At 44.4% G+C, this 17645-nt stretch overlaps 1 protein-coding gene across 1 annotated transcript in view; it reads right to left on the reverse strand.

The window, feature by feature from the left end:
• LOC101946364 (peroxidasin homolog) overlaps window positions 1-16649 on the reverse strand; it is a 65655-nt gene extending 49006 nt beyond the window's left edge. Inside the window, exons 1-2 of the mRNA XM_005309593.4 lie at window positions 16360-16649; window positions 7458-7529 (exon numbers count right to left, since the gene is read on the reverse strand). Of these exons, the coding sequence (XP_005309650.3) occupies window positions 7458-7529; window positions 16360-16523 (236 nt within the window). The 5' untranslated portion in view covers window positions 16524-16649. The remainder of the gene's footprint in view (window positions 1-7457; window positions 7530-16359) is intronic.
• Window positions 16650-17645: the final 996 nt, after the last annotated feature.

Genomic DNA, 17645 nt, shown 5'->3' on the forward strand with positions numbered 1-17645 from the left:
TGCTTCCTGCCAAACATCTGTCCACATCGCAAAGCCATGACCTAATTTGGAATGAGTTGGTTTCTTTACTCGGGACAGCTCCAGGGCTGGAAGAGCAGGGAGCTCATCACACCTAGATTGAGGTGATTTGGCAGGATTGTGTGGAAAAAGTCTGCGTGCTTTGTGATAAGATGCACACCTGTCTAAGGTCTCTCTGTCTCTACCTAGGCATTCATTCCACACTCCTCGCCCTATCTAAGTCCCTTGCAGAATGACACAAATCCACCATGTTGGCCTTTTCTCCTGATTGCTCTTGGTAGTTACATATCCCATGGTGCTATTTGCAAGATTAGGAATATTGGTCCTGGTGTTCTAGACAAGTAATAGCTTCAGCAGTTACATTTCACCTACCTTTATTTACCAGTCACTTTAATTGGATAGGTATTGCCTCTTTGTTTCCTGTCCTTTTCATTGCTGCTTTTTATTGCTGGCCTCGTATCACAGCTGCCCCATACCAGCACAGAGGTAGCTGAATTTCAGCAGTACAGAAAGGGCAGTGATTATCGCATGGGATCCGCAAGCACATTGTATCTGACCTTGTGAAAGGTGCTATCAAATCAATACATCATCCTAATAGCGCCGGCTGATTGGTTGTCCCCGCCCCCCCAAAAAGTTTTGTATGTAAAAAAATTGCCTGATTTCCAGCTAGCATTACGAGTCCCTCGCTTCCAGGAGGATTAAGTTCAGCTGCAATTTAATTTTAACTCTGGGAAAGGGGGGAAGCGAGAGAGTGACCCGTAGCCAGGCCTGGGGGGGTTGAAGTTTTAGTTGGCCTGGGAGCAGAGCAGACAGAGTTGTTGGAACGTATAATGTGCCTGAGCTAGATGGGCACGGACAGCACAAGTTCTCTTCCAGTCCATTTGACTCAACCCAGCTCTGCTGCCAGGGATCAACCCACAGCAGACTGACTGCATCAGCTTTGCACAGCCTATGCCATCAGGAGAAGGAAAGAAATCCTGATTTAGAGGTTTTTGGAGGGGGGGGACTAGGGACAACATGTGCCCGTTTTAGCACCACATGTGCCTGAGAACTCCCGTGGCTGTGCTGAAGCCTCTGATTTATTTTACCACATGCTCCCCACGAAGACCTGCAGTATGGCCAATTCCACCGCCGAGGGATGGCACACAGCTCTGTTCCCCAACCCCTCAGGACAAGTTATTGTGGCAATATCGCATGTTGTAGGGATATTAAAGAAGGTACTAACAGTGATTCCCCCAAGAGACAGTGACCCCCTCATAATTTGGCCCCCACACTTTAAAATCCAACAGTTTCATCAAGTACAAAAATCTCTTGGGTCTTCTGTTAAAACTTGTAAGCTACTGTCTGTAGAAACCATTGATTATATCTATCCTGTGACTACTCTGTAAAACTTACAAACAAGTTAACTGACTTTGTTATACAATGTAAACAAACACTATAAGGTGTTAAGTGTCTTTCACTTCATTCAACTGCTCCTAGGACAGACCCCCACCCTCTGTGATTAAAGGGCCAGGAGTCTCAAATGAATTAGCACACACTCTGAAAGTGGTGGAGACAGTAAATTAAAATATGGTTAAGGGATGGAATGTATGCTGATGAATGCTTGATATACATGGATGGTTAGGGAGGTGCCAGCCTAGAAAAGGAGTATCCATCGGCCGAAGAATGTGTCAAGTGGATGACCAGAAACCCCCGGAGGGTAAACTGGGACCCACCCCATCACCTGGAAGGATGAGAAACACAAACTTTGGACAGTGTGGAGCCACCAGGAATGTGCCACTTTGGACAGGAATGTGCCATCTGCTGATTGAGTCAGCAACAGCAGGATGAAACAGCTCCCATAGACTAACATAGGAACTAATTCCTATAAGAATGGACTCTAAAGACTGATGACTTTGAGTCTCTGGTTCTGCTGCCAGCCTCCAGGAGCATCAGGTGCACCTGACACAGACTCGGCTCCATCCTCATGACCAAGATACCTGGCCAGTAACTTGGCATGAGCAACTTCTAGGCTGGTAACTATAACACCTATACAGAACTTGAATGAATGATTGTGTGAATGAATCTCTCTCTCTCTCTCTATATGTATGTGTGTATGAATAAGAAATGAGTAGTCAAACAACGTTGTTTACTTTTATCTTTTGCTTTATCAGTATATTTACAATAAATGTGGCATCTTTGCCTTATCCCTCTTAATAAGATCCTGCTGGTTTTTATTCTATTGGTATAACAATGTCACCATAAAGCCTCCTCTGACCACTGCTTACTGCTCTAATTATAACTGTCCCACTGCCACCTTGTCCTTCCCACACCTGTTTGCTGTAACCAGCCGTGGTCTTTTGCCAGACTAGAAGCTCTTTGGACCAGGGACTGCCATTTCATTAGGTGTCTCTACAATGGAGGCCCCATACATTCAGGGCCGGCTCCAGGCACCAGCCGAGCAAGCTGGTGCTTGGGGCGGCAGCTTGTAGGAGGCGGCATTCCGCCCAATCCTAGGGGGCCACAGCCGCTTTTTTTGTTGTTGTTGTTCTGCTCCAGCCGCCCTGTAGGGGGCAGTGGCGCGGAGGATGGAGTGCCCTGCAGCAAGCCCGGCAGGGCAGCCCGCGTCCTTCCCTCCCAGCTGACCGGAGCAGTGCAGAGCCCTCCCGGCAGGGGGCACGGCGGGAGAGGCCGCGTGGCAGCGCCCCGCTGAAGCCCTGGCCGCACCCCTTCTCTTTCTGCCCCCGCTCCCTCCTCCTCCCCCCGCTAGCCGGGGCACATCTGCAGGGCAGGGAGTCCCTCTGCACCCACGATCCGGCCGCGCCGCAGGTTTTTTTTTTTTGCTTTGCTGTTCTGGCCGCAACGGTTTTCTCTCTTTTTTTTTTTTTGCTTGGGTCGGTCAGAAAGCCAGAGCCGGCCCTGCAGACATTAATTGGGGTTCTAGATGCTCCAACAAATAATAGGATAGCATTGAGAGCTATTGTGGGTATCTCACAAGTAGTGGCATGTGACAGGTGTGAAATTAATCGGTGCCCGAATACAGGTCCTCAAGCACAGGGCTGGATTACCAGCATTCTCCATGCAGCACTGAAATCTGGCGCTGGTAGAGCTGAACAGAAGAAGCTTCCACAGTACCTATGCTGGCGCCAAGCAATGCCGGCTCTTCTTAGTAAGGCCAAGGACTGGAACAGCGCAGGTCAGAACTCAGGACAACCAAGCTCTGCGTAAGGGGGGACGTGACCTTGTACTGCGTTTGGCTCTGGCTAACAGAGCTCACTTCCTCCAACCCTGTCATTCAGGCAACTGATCCACCTATCCAGGGCTATTAAGAGCCCAGAAACCTAAGCCAACTACTCAGCTCCAGTTCCCATTAGGAACAGGCGTGGGTAAATAGCTACATGGTACCAGCACGAACAGGAGTCTATCCATTGACTTCACTGGCCTTTGGATAAGCTCCTAGGCTATATAAATATTTAATGATTGCATCATGTTAATTCCAAACATACTAGCTCCCAATGCTCCACAAAGGGGGAAGCATGTGGCAGATTGCTTGATTCTTCTGACCGAGGCAAACACACACACTGTAACACTGTCTTATCTTGCCAGGATCTCCCTCATCCAATGTACAACAGGCTTCTTGGCTGGGCTGGATAACAGAAGATCTTATATTAAAGTATAAACAAGATGGCTCAATTAAGCAAAAGCAGCCCCATGACAATACTTTCCACTGAGTGCACTTGAACTGGAACGAGAACGAACAACTTCTCTCGCTTAGCACAGAGCAGTTAGCGCACAGGAATAAAAAATTACACTCTCTCGGGATTTTGTATTTGTATTACAGCAATGCCTACAGAGTCCAACCAAGATCGGGGCCCCATTGTGCTTGGCTGCAGTGCAGATGCAGTCCTTGGCCCCCAAAATTTACCATCTGTAGAGATAAGACAAAGGGCCAGAGAAAGGAATCAGATTATCCCCCTTTTACAAGATAGGGATCGAGGCAGAGAGAGATTAATAGTGAAATCTTGGCTCCACTGACGTCAATGTCACCCCAAGAGAACTGAGCTCAGTGGTCCAGTGGCTAGGAGACTGAACTGGGAGTCAGAAAAGTTGGGCTGTATTCCTGGTTCTGCTAGTGACCTGCCTTGTGGCCCGTGGTGAAATCTCTGTGCCTCTTCTCATTCCTTGTCTGTACAGACTAAGCTCTTGGGGGCAAGGACAGTCTCTCAGGGCGTGTTTATACAGTACACTGCACATTGGGGCCTCTGCTACCAGACTGAATCCCAGTCCAGTAACGTAACGATTTATTTACAGTAAAGATGGGAGAAAGCCCCAACTATCAGATCCAAATTTTGGAGGAAGTTCGAAGGGTCTGTTTGAATCCAGGGCTTTTGGTTTGGCTCATTAGAGAGTTAAAACTCGGCTGGAAAACCTGGACCCTGATCCAAACTTTGTCCAAGTGCTGGGATCCCAGGTTTTTGGTCCGACCCAGGTCTTCTAAGTAATATACATAAGGCTTACTCAATCAAAATCTGCTGTTTCCACCTCAGGGTGAAATGATAGCCAGGCACTGGGATGTTCTTTGCATTACAACGATGAGAGCTTGTATTAAACAACTCAGAAATATGTATTTAAACTTTCCATAACATGCCAACAAGCGAACCCAGGGCTTGCTGCAAGGTGCAGGCTGCAGCTCATCTTCTACAGTGTGGTCATCTCACCTTCCAAGGTGGAGGGTGACCATTGCTGCCTGCAGCCACATCCCACGTCCTTATGCAACCACACACACCCACCCCTGCTGCCACCCCTCGACTGAAATCCTCCCCCACTGGTACATGTTACTCTCTGTGGGAGGAGGGGTTGGATGAAGGATTTGAGGACTTGTTTCTAGCCAAGACTGCCCACCCTAAAAGCTTCCTAGCACTTGTAGGGCACTTCACATTTACGAGCATCTCCACAACACGGTGAGCGGTACTTAAATGGTGATTCCTGCTCCCACTTTGCAGATGAGGAAACTAAGGCAGAGAGGTTAAGGGACTTTCCAAAGGCCACACTACAAATCAGTGGCACAGCCAGAAAGAGCTAGTTCTAACTCCCAAACCTGTACCAATAGCCTCTTGTTACAACACAGTCAAGAAGAACAAGGAGTTCGGTGTTGACTTCACCCCTCATGTAGGACCTGCTGTGGACAACCCCTGCCCCATACTCTGATTGTGTTTGCTCAACTGATTGCATCTGCAAAAGCCATCTTGCAAAATGGGCACTGAGGCCCCAGCTATGCAACTGCCAAGCAAAAGTCTGGGGTTTGCATGCTTACCCATGTCTAGCAGATGGCTACCAACCAAGCAAAAAGCACTTAAAAATCCCCAGCCAGACCCCCACCTCCAAATCATGAGATTAGTTAAAAATCATGAGATGTATTTAAAAAAAAAAAAAAACCAATTTCTGATTCATTTTATTTGTCTGCTGGTTTCTGAGTCTTTAGAATACATTTTCCTTCATGGGTTCCAGATTTTTCATGCAACCATGAGGACTAGAAACTTAAAAAAAAAAAAAAAGAAGTAGAGATTCATAGAATCATAGAAATGTGGGGCCTGGATTCTCAGGCAATCCCTTAATTCTACGAGATGGGACTGTAGGAAAGATGCAAATACCAGTTGCGAGACTCACAAAAAAACATGAGAGTTGGTTGATGTCCATAATCCAAGGCTGGCTGAAAACCTCTTTCCTTTCCACCTGGTTTGCTCTGGCTCAGAACCTCAAGAGGAAGGTTTCTGCAGGATGCATGTGGTTTGGCCAACCGGCTCCAATGACAGGAACAAACCAAGTCAATAATGAAGTGGTTCTTTCTGATAAAGACACCAGACACTAAGAACACAGGCAGCCTCCCCTCACAAACTAAACTGAAATCCTTATTGCATGGATCTTCCTGCCACAATCCTTTCACTACCCTGGTTCTCTAGACTGGAGAGTTTAGGCTTCTCAAGAGGCCAGACTGGGAATCTGATTGAGGTTTTCTTTTTAAGTTTAGATCCAAGAACACAAAAACCTGGCCACAAAGTCATTCTGAAAAATGCACTTGGAGCTTTCCTCTTGGTATTCATTACAACTACAACAAAGGCTTCTATCATTTCCTTTAATTCAAGTATGAGGGGGAGGTTGTTAGTGGATGGTTCAGTAGCAAATCTTGCTGAAGGCTCTAATAAACCGATGGGTATTGTCAGAGGCCAAAGAATATGGAGTCCCCGTTCCTGAATGTTATAAACTAGCAAGCCCCAGAACGACGCTTCAAGTACAAAAGGTCAAATATTAATAGGAACCAGAGATCTCTACAATGCGAAACATGCGCTGTTACAATAAAGGCCCCCCAAACCAAACTAAGGTCAGTCCTACCCAGTGGAACAAGTAGCAAGGTCTATTCTGGCTCACAGGTAACAATATAGTGAAGGGATTGTGGTCTGCTCGAATTCCCACTGGCACTAGGAGGGGCAAGGGGAAATGCTAGAGTTGGAGTGAGCACCAGCAGCTCGGCAGAACACACTTATTTTAGTGCAGCTAGTGAAGGCAAAGATAGTATGTGGATATTGGTTCTTCATCTCACACTAGGGTTATCACCGAGTAACTGGAGGGTAACCACCCAAGAGTGGTATGTGGACAGGGTGTCCTGGTCTTCAGCTGTGTAGCTGAGGCAGGCAAGGGGGGGAAAAAAAGATAGCTTTAAGCCACTGCTCTGTTCGTCTGTTCCTGGGTCAGCCAAGGCCAAAACTGTCCTTAGGGGCTTCTCTAAGCTCTACTGGCTGTACGTGTCCTAGGCAGCTGGCAGGATGCACCACGAGAAAAGACAGTTTCATTGCTCAAATGGAAGTCATTAAACTCCAGCTTTCTCTGAAAATGATAAGAAATGTTGCCTGAGTTGGACTGGGGGGAAAATTGTATGCAAAGAATTTAGCTGCATCCCACAGCTCTGGGCACAGCTGAACAAACCCACAGGACTGATATCTTCGCTAAGCCATTAGAAGGAGTGGCCAATGCATTTATATAGCAGTTAGACGTATGGCACATACTCTTTATCTAACCCAAACATCTTTAGTCCATTATATGTCTAAGCTCCCCCAGCCCAGAGAATGGTGCCTGTCACATTGGCACTAAACTACCTGTTTGGTTCCTGTAATGATCGGGGCAGACAGCACCTCCACCAACAGGTGGACCTGCATCTTTATCTTCATGCTAGGTTATCTTGTTTTGATATTATGCTGCTATCTTGGTTCATGGGGGCTAGGAGGAAATTAACTCTTGACTGAACATGCTGGAGTTGTTACTTGCAGTGTTCCAATAACTCCTTTAATATCTAAAAGCGAGAATTACAGTGCAAAACCAAGAGGGTCTCATGTTTCTGATTTCTTCCATTCTCCGTACCATGACCACACTAAGATTGGGCGCCTTTTAAGATGGGGGCAACTTACAGTGTGTTGAGGTTCTTCAGTCTCCTGAAGGCTCCAGGTTGAATCTCTTTGATGCGATTGAAGCGTAAATCCCTAAAAGTGAGAGGATATCAGTCAGTGTACATCTGAGAGCGAGATTATCCATTAGCAACAAACATCATTAGCTGTCCTGGTGCTTTAGACCTCAGCATGTGAGACCTAAAGTTGCTTGAGAAACTACATCAGATGAATAATCCTTTCTGGGATGATAGAGTGGCTACCACTGTTTGCTGAGGCAGTCTGAGCTTCCCTAGATTTATGAGCTCCACCTTCATTTCTTAAGAATCTGACACATAGTTGCCACATTTTGAAAGGAGTCAGGTGATCAATTGCATAAGTTTGTAATACGCGATTACTCTGATTGCTAGTGGTTAATGTTCTGTGATTACCTGTGCAATTACCAAACTTGCATGCACAAAATGTGGTAACTGCACATGCAACTTGGGCAAACCTAACTAAAGCATAAACTTTGCCCCTCGTTGCCAGAATGCAGGTGGGTCTATTTTTAGAGACTCATAACAAGGATTCGGTATTTCCAAATGGGCACTGAGGCCAAGTTTCCAGCTGCAGGTGCATACATGAAACCCTACATTTGCAGGCAGACTCCCTCATGTGCGCATGCACTGTCATTGCAAACACATTGCCTGAAATGGAGCTGCACATGCTGGTGTATACAAGCATGCACACAGTTTTGCGGATACTCTTACTAAAGCTCAGGGCCAAACTTTTGGCCCTAAAATGGTCAAATCTGACTGAATAGCCTCATCCAGTCAGCATTTCAAATGAGCTCCAAAATGCTGCCGGACTCAAAGGCTTCTCCCATTCTGCATTTTCAGTTCGTGCCATTTCATTTAGAACTAGCAGAGTCCATTGTCGCAAACTTAAAGGGCTCTCTGTGTAACTGCACTGACTTGGACCCTAAAACATTACATGTTGACTGCTTATTAGATAAAATAAGTGCTAAGTAAAGAAGTAGAAACAATTCTACAGGGAACGTGCATCCATTTGGCGCCTTTTATTGTCCAATGTGCTATGGCAAATTTTGCCTTTACTGCTGTAAAGGGCCGTAGTTAGGACCGGGAGACTGGGTTGAAATACGTGGACAATCTCGCATTTGCCATAGAAATACCAACACACCTTCCCCGGTGAAGTTCACCCGGGGAAGCATGAAGAATGATGGATGATAACAAGGGGATTCGAAATCAGATAGTAACAGTCCAACCTGAGGAATTATGTTGTATTGTTTCTGATCCTGTCAGCTGTTAGCAGAATAATCCTTCCCGAAATCAGTATGCTGAATCATTAACAATGAGAACATACAAAGCAATCAATGGCTTCGGGAATCAGTTTTCATTTGTATTTAGTCAATTTATGCATTTACACATACACATCACTAGGTTACTTGGCAATTAACCAACTGCAAGTCATTTATTGCAAGAATATTGCAATGCCACCGAAATTATTGCTAGCACTGAATTTACTTTAATGTAACACCTTTCACACGCAAGGTGCTTTACACAGCAATGGATTAGATTTTGGTAGTTCTGGGACCATTCACCCCAGAACTGGCTGAGCAGATGTCAGCTGCCCATCTGTTATTAGCAAAGACATGACAGCAGAGGCTGTTTTACCAACAGAGTTAATGGCTAGGACATGGGGGTTATCCCCGACATTTCTTGGGGAAGGGAGCAATTAGGCACTGTTTTTAAATGAACTTCTTGGTGGCAGAAAGAGGCAGAGTGATGTCCCTGGATACTGACTTCTTCCATTAAGCCCCAGGACAAGAGCGGCAGCAGTGCAACTTGCACTGACCTGCCAAAGGGCATTAGCCCTGCCACGAAGGGAAAACAAGCTGGGCCAGATGAAAACGGAGTCTTCACGGCTCATTCAGTTCTTGGCTTCTCAGCTCAGGCAGCCACTTGCACACCTCAGTTCACTTTCATCTCTAGAATTCAGTGATTTACAATGGTGGATGAGCATTGCTATCCCCGTTTTACAGCTAGGGAAACTGAGACACGGGGAGGTTAACAGCTGTGTTTTCCAAAATGGCTGCTAATTGTGGGGTGGCCCAATTTGAGATACTAGGGCCTGACTGTCCAAGGGGCTGAGTACCTGCAGACTCCATTGGATGCAAATGCAGTTAAAGTACCATTTCAGTGAGACCCAACTGTTGTATAGTCCTTATGCTGCCCCTCTGCACCGGGCTGAACTTTACTCAGCATTGAAGAGATCTTAATTAACATTCATTAGCGCTATGAAAATTTATACCAGCTGAGGATCTGTCCCTCTAAGGATACATCTGCACATTGAAAGCTAAGCATGGGCTAGTCTACCTGAGCAAGCTTGAATCCAGCTAGCTCACACCACGGTATCAGTAAAGACACTGTAGGCGGAACAAGCCCAACGTGAACCTTGGGTACATATTTGGCTTGCTAACCTGCACTGCAGCTTGTGAGATCTCAACTGGGTTCAAGCTAGCTTGAGCGGGCTATCCTGTGCACAGCTTTTGATGTAGACACACCCTAAGTCTCCAAGGCCTTGCAGAGTTGCACTGGTTTAGCTAACAGTGCTAATTTAAGCTCGTTTAGTAAAATGGGTGCATGGATGCTCATTTTGGTTTAAACCAGGATTAATGTGGTTTAGTTTAAGTCAATTAGGCATCTGTTTATACCAAACCAGAATAAGGCCCTCACACCAAAATAAGTGTCCAGGCATCAGTGTATCTAAATTGGTTTAAAAATAGATTGAGGTTAGGCAGGTGCAACTTTCTTGTGTAGACCAAGCCTGTGAGACAAGGGGAAATATTTGTCGGTAGCAAGTATCAGTAAACCAGATTACATTTAAGGATGAAAATGCAGGAAAAATCAAATATAGCCAGTGTTGAGAGCCTTGTGCTATAGAGCCAGCTGTTGTTCTCTTTTGAATTTACTGCTGGACTGCTTAACTTTAAGGTTCTACAGAGAGAGGGGAATACTGGTAACACTTTAATTAAAATTCGGAGCCATTCCAGAGACCAGTCTTCCCAAATTGCTCAGCACCAGATTTTCTGTGCTCCGCACCCACAATTGGGCCCAGATTCTCCCAGCGGCTCCCATTGTGACACTTAGGACAAGAATTTCATAACTCAGCAGCCTTGTTTGGAAATCTGGCCCTGGTCTGTGGATGTTAGTGTGATGAGATGGCAGCCGTTTAAACAGAAGATGGCATTTCAGGCCATAACCACCTCGCTCAGTTTCCCACACAACACAGAATTTCTAGGAATTAGTTCAGTAGTAACTAAAAATGTATTTCACTTTCCTTTCATACCATTAACACTTTGACTTGCCTTTGTCTTCAGCACCCCAGACTGCCCAAAGCACCTGAAAACATTGAGATACAGTTGACTTTGCTAAGGATAATGGAGTGCTCTTGTGGTCATTTGAATAAAGACAATTTGATATTTTTAATTATGTCTTACTTCAGTGATTTATAATGAATCTGGGTAAAAGCATGGCGTCTCCATAGCACAATTCACCCTTGATAGAACCACTCAGTTACTCACTACACTGCTGCAGTCTAGCACTAACACTGTTGTTAGAACAATCTCTAATACAGAGTTGACATCAATGGATCACACTGATTTACACCCTCTGGGGATCTGGCTATTTTTATTGAACCCTGTCTCCTGGAAATACATTTTTCTTGCATCACAGGAGACACTTGACATTAGACAGAGTATTTAAGAGTGGAGGCTAATAGCCAGGAACATTCGGAAGGTTCTGGTAGGTAGAACCCTACATTTCCCAGTGCCTTTTAACTAGCAGATTTAACTGTGAGGCCTGCTATATAGCTATGGCACAAAAACTTCAATTGGGTTTTGGCTTATGGGAATTAGATTGGGGTCTGACTTGGTTTACAGCATGTCAGACCCAATCAAGTGATTCTGCCCCATAACATACGTAGAGATATGCCTGAGGAATGAAGTGTAGACCCACATTTGAAATTGCCCAGAACCAGTCTGTGTGATCAGATTTGGGGGTTACAGTTCAGGCCTCTCTCTAGTGACAGCAGATGAAGAAATTATTTGCATCATGCCCTGAATTTTATCCGCATAAAACACTAATACAGCAAATAATGTACGACATCTCCCCAATTATTTTGGGGTGGACAGATGCCACAGAGACTGAATGAGAATAGGCCTATTATGTACAAGGAAAACAGCTGATTCCTCTGCTGGTTTGCGAATTGAGTGCCTCCCTGTTTATTCCAACCTGTGATCGTGTGCGGAGTTCCCTTTGCATTGCTCCTTCCGTGGCTAAATGCATGAAGACTATGTGAATCATCGTTGGGGAACCTGAGGTGGGCTAGTGCATAAAGCCTACTCTTAGCCCAACACTTCTGCTGATTGCACCTTTGGGTAGAGAGCCACAATTTCATTGGTGGTGGCTCGAATGGAGAGGAGAAAAGATGTTTGAAGAATAAATATTTGGCCCTGAGACAGATTTTCAAATTGGCAGATTACACGGCCAACTGCTGACCCAAGTGATCCCAGATAATTTGATCTATTAAGTGAGAACAGCAGCTAGGGGCTCTCTTCTGCAGGGAGGAGATTACAGTCTGATCCTAATCAAACCAGATCAGCCTCTTCTCGGAATTCATGTCCGCAAGCAGCAGGGCTCCCTCAATGCATTGGATCTTGCCCATATGTTGACTCTTCAGACTTTGCCCAAATCAAATAAAGCCAGCTCTCCCCTCCTCCTGAGCTCCTGAAAACATGCACCGAATCTGATCCAGGAGCAACAAAAGGAAGTTTCAGAAGCACAAAGGTAAATTTATCCCCATCAATGGGTCCAACAAGGAGACATAGACTTTCTTAGTCTAAGATGAATTGCTGCTGCATGCCTTTATATTGGTATATTCATTAGTAGAATCTGTTCAGCTTGTTTCGAGCCACAGCCCATAGATCTTTACTCTGCCTGTGCACACACATGCAAATAGAGGCACTTGCTTAGAGAAAGATGATGATTTGCTTCACCCACCCACTACTGTAACACTGCCACCTCTCTGAGGAAATGCGGCAGCTGTATAAACAGCACACGGAAATTCTATGCTTTATTTCAGGACAGCAAGAGGAAAGAAGATTCTGCTGAAATTGCAGGGCAGAGGTGGAGTAGTGAGGCAGAATACAAGTACCCAAGTTAGAATTTGGTAACCACTGCCCTTACAAAGAGCATCTTGGGATCTTCGTCACCATAAGATTTTCCATCTCATTTGAAAGATGCAGAAGTGCTTCCCAAGGGAAAAGGGTGATTGTTGAATAATCTTTCCTATTTTCCTTCTGATAAACTGAGGTTTTCAGAGAGAAAATTCTGATCAACACTGAAGGGTTTAATTCTGAGGGCTATTTACATAGCCTAAATAAAGAGGATGAACTGGAAAGAGATAACACTTTGTATTAAACATATATGTGTAATGTACTGAAAGGAAGTTAACTGCTCAATTCCCCCACCTTCCCCCCAGTCCACCTGTGCAACAGAAATTTTGGGCAGGAGGATAGAAACAACGTGAATGGAGCAGCACTTCCAACAAGGACACATTTGCTCAATATGGTTTCTTAAGGCAAATATGCTAAATTTTTATATCACAACTTTTATCCCCAGTGATCCCAAAGAGTTTCACAAACTACATGCATACATGATTCGCCCATTAAATGCAGCCATGTCTGGGGAGGAGAACAGTAGCTGAGACAGTATGCTGCAAAACAGCGAGGGAAGGCAAAATTTCAGATTGGACAGACACAGAAAATGCATAATTAGTGACAAACTCCGTGAAAGGGAGGTGGACTGACTGGATCATCTTCAATTCATGCCAGCAACGAGTTCAGGTCACAGATGCTGCATGTTCTTTTCTTGTATCCTGAGTTAAATTTTGCAGCACATAACTCAGAAGTAGCTCTACATATAATGCAAAGGAGAATAATCCATGTATAATATGATTGGAATCCATTAGCCTCCAGCTACAGGGAACTTCTTCCCACTGGTGCCTTCTCCCCATACCAACATGTTTCATAGTTTATGGTTGGAAATGTCATGCTATAAAACAAATGGCTTAGAAGGTTAAAGACCTATTGAAATTTTCGGCGTGTATGTTTCACAGCTGTTGCCTTCTTTGGGCTGTTGGCTAAACGAACCGCCTTAGTCCCAGCGGTAACCAACAAATCACATCTGGCAAATCCCGTTCCAGTGGAATGGACGACAGCCAAAATACATTTGCAGTTATACATCACGCATTTTTATAGCTTACTTATCTGTACACATGTAGCCATTACTGCCATCATGTTCCATACTCAGAATAAAATGAACAGACTTCATTACCAAATATTCCACTGCTAAAGCCAGACACTGGGGCCAGATCCTCAGCTGCACCCAGCTGCGGGGGATGAGAATCAAAAGGAGCCAGTAACAGCTTATCAATCCTGGGGATGGTTCTAAGCCAGTCTTGGGATCACCTATATCAGGCTAAGGGCTGCTCTAAGTTACACCAGCTGGCTAAAGCTCCCCAAGGGCCATCCTGTAGCAGGAGATTGCTGCAGCACAGTCTGTGCTGGCCACCATTCCTCCCGCTTCCCTACACTGGGTGCTCGAGAGAGAGTGAGTGGCACTGGAGCCAGCTACACTGGATCTACACCACCCATCACTGCCTCCATCAGAGGAATGCCCATCTTGGGACTTGCAGCTGCTTTCGATTTTATAGCGGCACAGATAGAGCTGGGGCCCAGGATCTGGGTGTTCGTATTTGTATTTCATACCAGTACGGTCTGTTCATATCAAACTATGACTTATGAACATAATTCCATATTTTTTACTCCAAATAAGAACTTCATGATCTGGCTGTTAATTTTGCCAGACCTCTGGATGCTCCCACAGATGCAGTGTGCCTTCTCCTGAGAGGAAGAAATATGACTGTGTCATAAAAATCTGGAACAGTTGGCGTTTTTAAGATGTACCTTTTGATCGTTGGCAACTTTTAAACAGCATGTGAATTATTAAACATTTTTATAACAGATAAAACAGAAAGCCGCCTCTTAGGACTATTCATTTCAGTTAGATTATAAAATCCTCAGGACGGCCAGAGAGCCAGTGTATTTTTTTATTTGTATATCTTTGCAGTGATCGATGAACAACAGAGAATATTTAACTTGGCTCAGGTAATCCATAAAGATTTATCAATATGAACCTTGCTTTTAATTAGATGGACCACATTGGATTGAGCCACAAATCTTCCTCAGAAAGTGTCTGAAATATTAAACGCAGTGCAGGAATATACATCAAAATGGGATGGCTCTTATTTAATTTGACATCTGGGCCCAAACCTGAATAATCCCGTTCAGATCTCGGTAGTTTGCTACCTTTGCCTCTCACATTAACCCAAATAACTAGATTTTTTAAAAAGCAACAGAGGGTCCTGTGGCACCTTTGAGACTAACAGAAGTATTGGGAGGATAAGCTTTCATGGGTAAGAACCTCACTTCTTCAGATGCAGTCAGATGTCTTGCATCTGAAGAAGTGAGGTTCTTACCCACGAAAGCTTATGCTCCCAATACTTCTGTTAGTCTCAAAGGTGCCACAGGACCCTCTGTTGCTTTTTACAGATTCAGACTAACACGGCTACCCCTCTGATACTAGATTTTTTAAGCTTTTAGACATGCAAAAAGTACCAGGAGTAGCACCAGGAGTAGTAGTAGTAGTGTGAACTGCTAACATTTGAACCACTGTGTTGTCTAACCACTCTCAGGGCGGGAATATGTCATAGTGGTTAAAATGCCAGTGGCTGATGGCATACTGTCTCCTGCAGTGGTCCCATTGGTGCCAGGAGTAAAGCTGCACTAGTAACAACAGTGGAAAAATTTTAGGGAGAAAAAGCTAAGATAGACACCCCAGCTGAGATCAGAATTTGGTCCATCAGAGTCACATGAAAGTGATCCTCAGCTAGTTAATTTGAACAAATTCCATAATCAACAGCAACATAACGGAGAACAAAACTATTTATACATCTTTAACAATTTCCTGTCTGCTTTTGACACTGCCCAATTCCTCCAAACCAAGAAATCATATCTGGATAACATGTGTAAAGATACTTTGGTACGGCCCAGATATGTCTTAAAACCATTCTGTAGTTTTAGAATTTACCATTCCTTAAAAGCATAGGAAGTTTGCTCTTCCACATCTATTACCAGAGGTTCTACAGAAGCCCCAGATTGGCCTCAAAAGGCTACATGAACTCCCTCTCTTTTTGTTACTCCGATCTTCCACTGAAATAGGCACAGACAACAATTCATAGTCTTCCCCACTGTAACCCCCTTCCAAAAAAGTACTATCAACCCAGTGGATTTTCAAGAATGTATAAGGTTTATCACTATAGTTTGGCATCCCAAATAAACCTTCAGTTCTTCCCCTCTCCCCTTCCTCCAGTTGGGTCTGGAAAGTAAGAACCTACAGGAAAAAGTAGATAAGGGAATGGAGTTGCATTTATAAGCAAGAAACAAAACCACCGTTTCTTTGCATACCCAAAACTAGAACACCCAGTGCCCCCCCCATTTCCCCAAAGCTTTCTCTCCAATAGTAAAAGGTGATCTATCGTCTTCCTTTAAACAAACTCTGCTTAGGGATTAGCTTTGGAGACTCAAAAATCATTTTCTGGTGATCTTAGTTGTTTTTAAGTTTCCCGTAGGTGTCCAGTTAAATATCATGAACTGATGCTAAGTGAGACAATCTCTGAAGAGGTGAGGCTTTTGCAATACAGGCATTCCTGCAGGAAAAGCAAGGTGTAGAAAGCATGGCTTTTCTTTCCTCTCCTCAAAGGCTGATCATGCAAAATAAGCAGTAAAATGAAATCAGCTACTTACAATATGTTTGTCTGAGGTGGGACTTCAGGGATGTTTTCCAGCATCAGATGCATGCATCTTACTGTAGTCCTAAAGCACAAGCAGCGGCTAGGACAGGAGCAGGAGAAATCAGGCAAGAGAAGAAAAAGCAAGAAGCCGGGAACAACTGTAGATTTGACCAGCATTGTGTTTGCTGGAGTGTACTTTCCCCGATTCTGAACTGCAGGGAGCTGACAAAAAAAGTTTCCCAGCCTTGAGGTCCAGGAGGAGGGGACTCATCAACATGTGTTTTCAATTAAATTAAGGCAGTTTGACAGTGTAACCTCCACCCCCTCTGCCATAATGTACATTATTTGAGATCACACTGCTCCCCCACCCTCATTTAAAAGTTTGTACACAGTCACCCACAATTGATTTTGACACATTCCCGCCTTGGCTCCCAGCTGGAATAGTAAATTAACTCCTCACGTTCCTCTTTGGCACATTTCCACATTTGTTTAAAAGTGCAAATAACAGCTGACATTGGTAAAGTCAGCTTTGTAGAGGCGAAAGAAAGGATGGCTTTGTGGCTAAAGCACTGGCCCAGGGCTCAGGAGAGCTGGGTTTAACTTATTCTGCCTGACCTTGGGAAAGTCACGTATTAATCTGTCTCTTAGGGTAGGTCTACACTTCAAGCTGGAGATGTAAATTCCAGCTGGAGGAGACTGCGCTAGTTCTGACCTCTGAGCTGGCATGCTAAAAATAAAGCATAGCCACAGCACCATGAGTACAGTGCAATGGGTCCCCAATTTCATATGGTGCTACAAATAACAAAATAAATCAGCAATATTCAGCTAAATATAGTGGTGGGTTTGTTCTATACAGTTAGTGGCTAACTAAGATAAATAACCTGACGATAACAGTACTGTAAGGAGCAATCCAGCACAGACTAGAAACGCAAGAGTGAAATGGACTAAATGACCTAACTAGTCATTCCCATCTCTCATTTCTAGGATTCTCTGATTGTTGCAATATGGACTAATTTGATCAACTAATAAAATGCTTTGTTGATGGGATGCCATGCCCCACATGTAAAAAAATATGGCATTTTTTTAACTTGCCTTTTATTTATTGTATAAAGTAACACAATGAACCCAGCGTTGGAAATAGTGATACTAACTATCCAAATTATGGAAATTCAACCCCCTGCGCCCATGTTTTGCATTGTATGAGAAAATTCAGAAGTGAAGGGAAGACCGAATGGTTCTTCATACTGGACATCCAGCCTTTTATAAAAAGCTTAAACTTGGAGTCTGGAAGTTTCATAA

Source organism: Chrysemys picta, chromosome 13, assembly GCF_011386835.1.
Source record: "Chrysemys picta bellii isolate R12L10 chromosome 13, ASM1138683v2, whole genome shotgun sequence".
NCBI classification, from domain to species: Eukaryota; Metazoa; Chordata; order Testudines; family Emydidae; genus Chrysemys; species Chrysemys picta.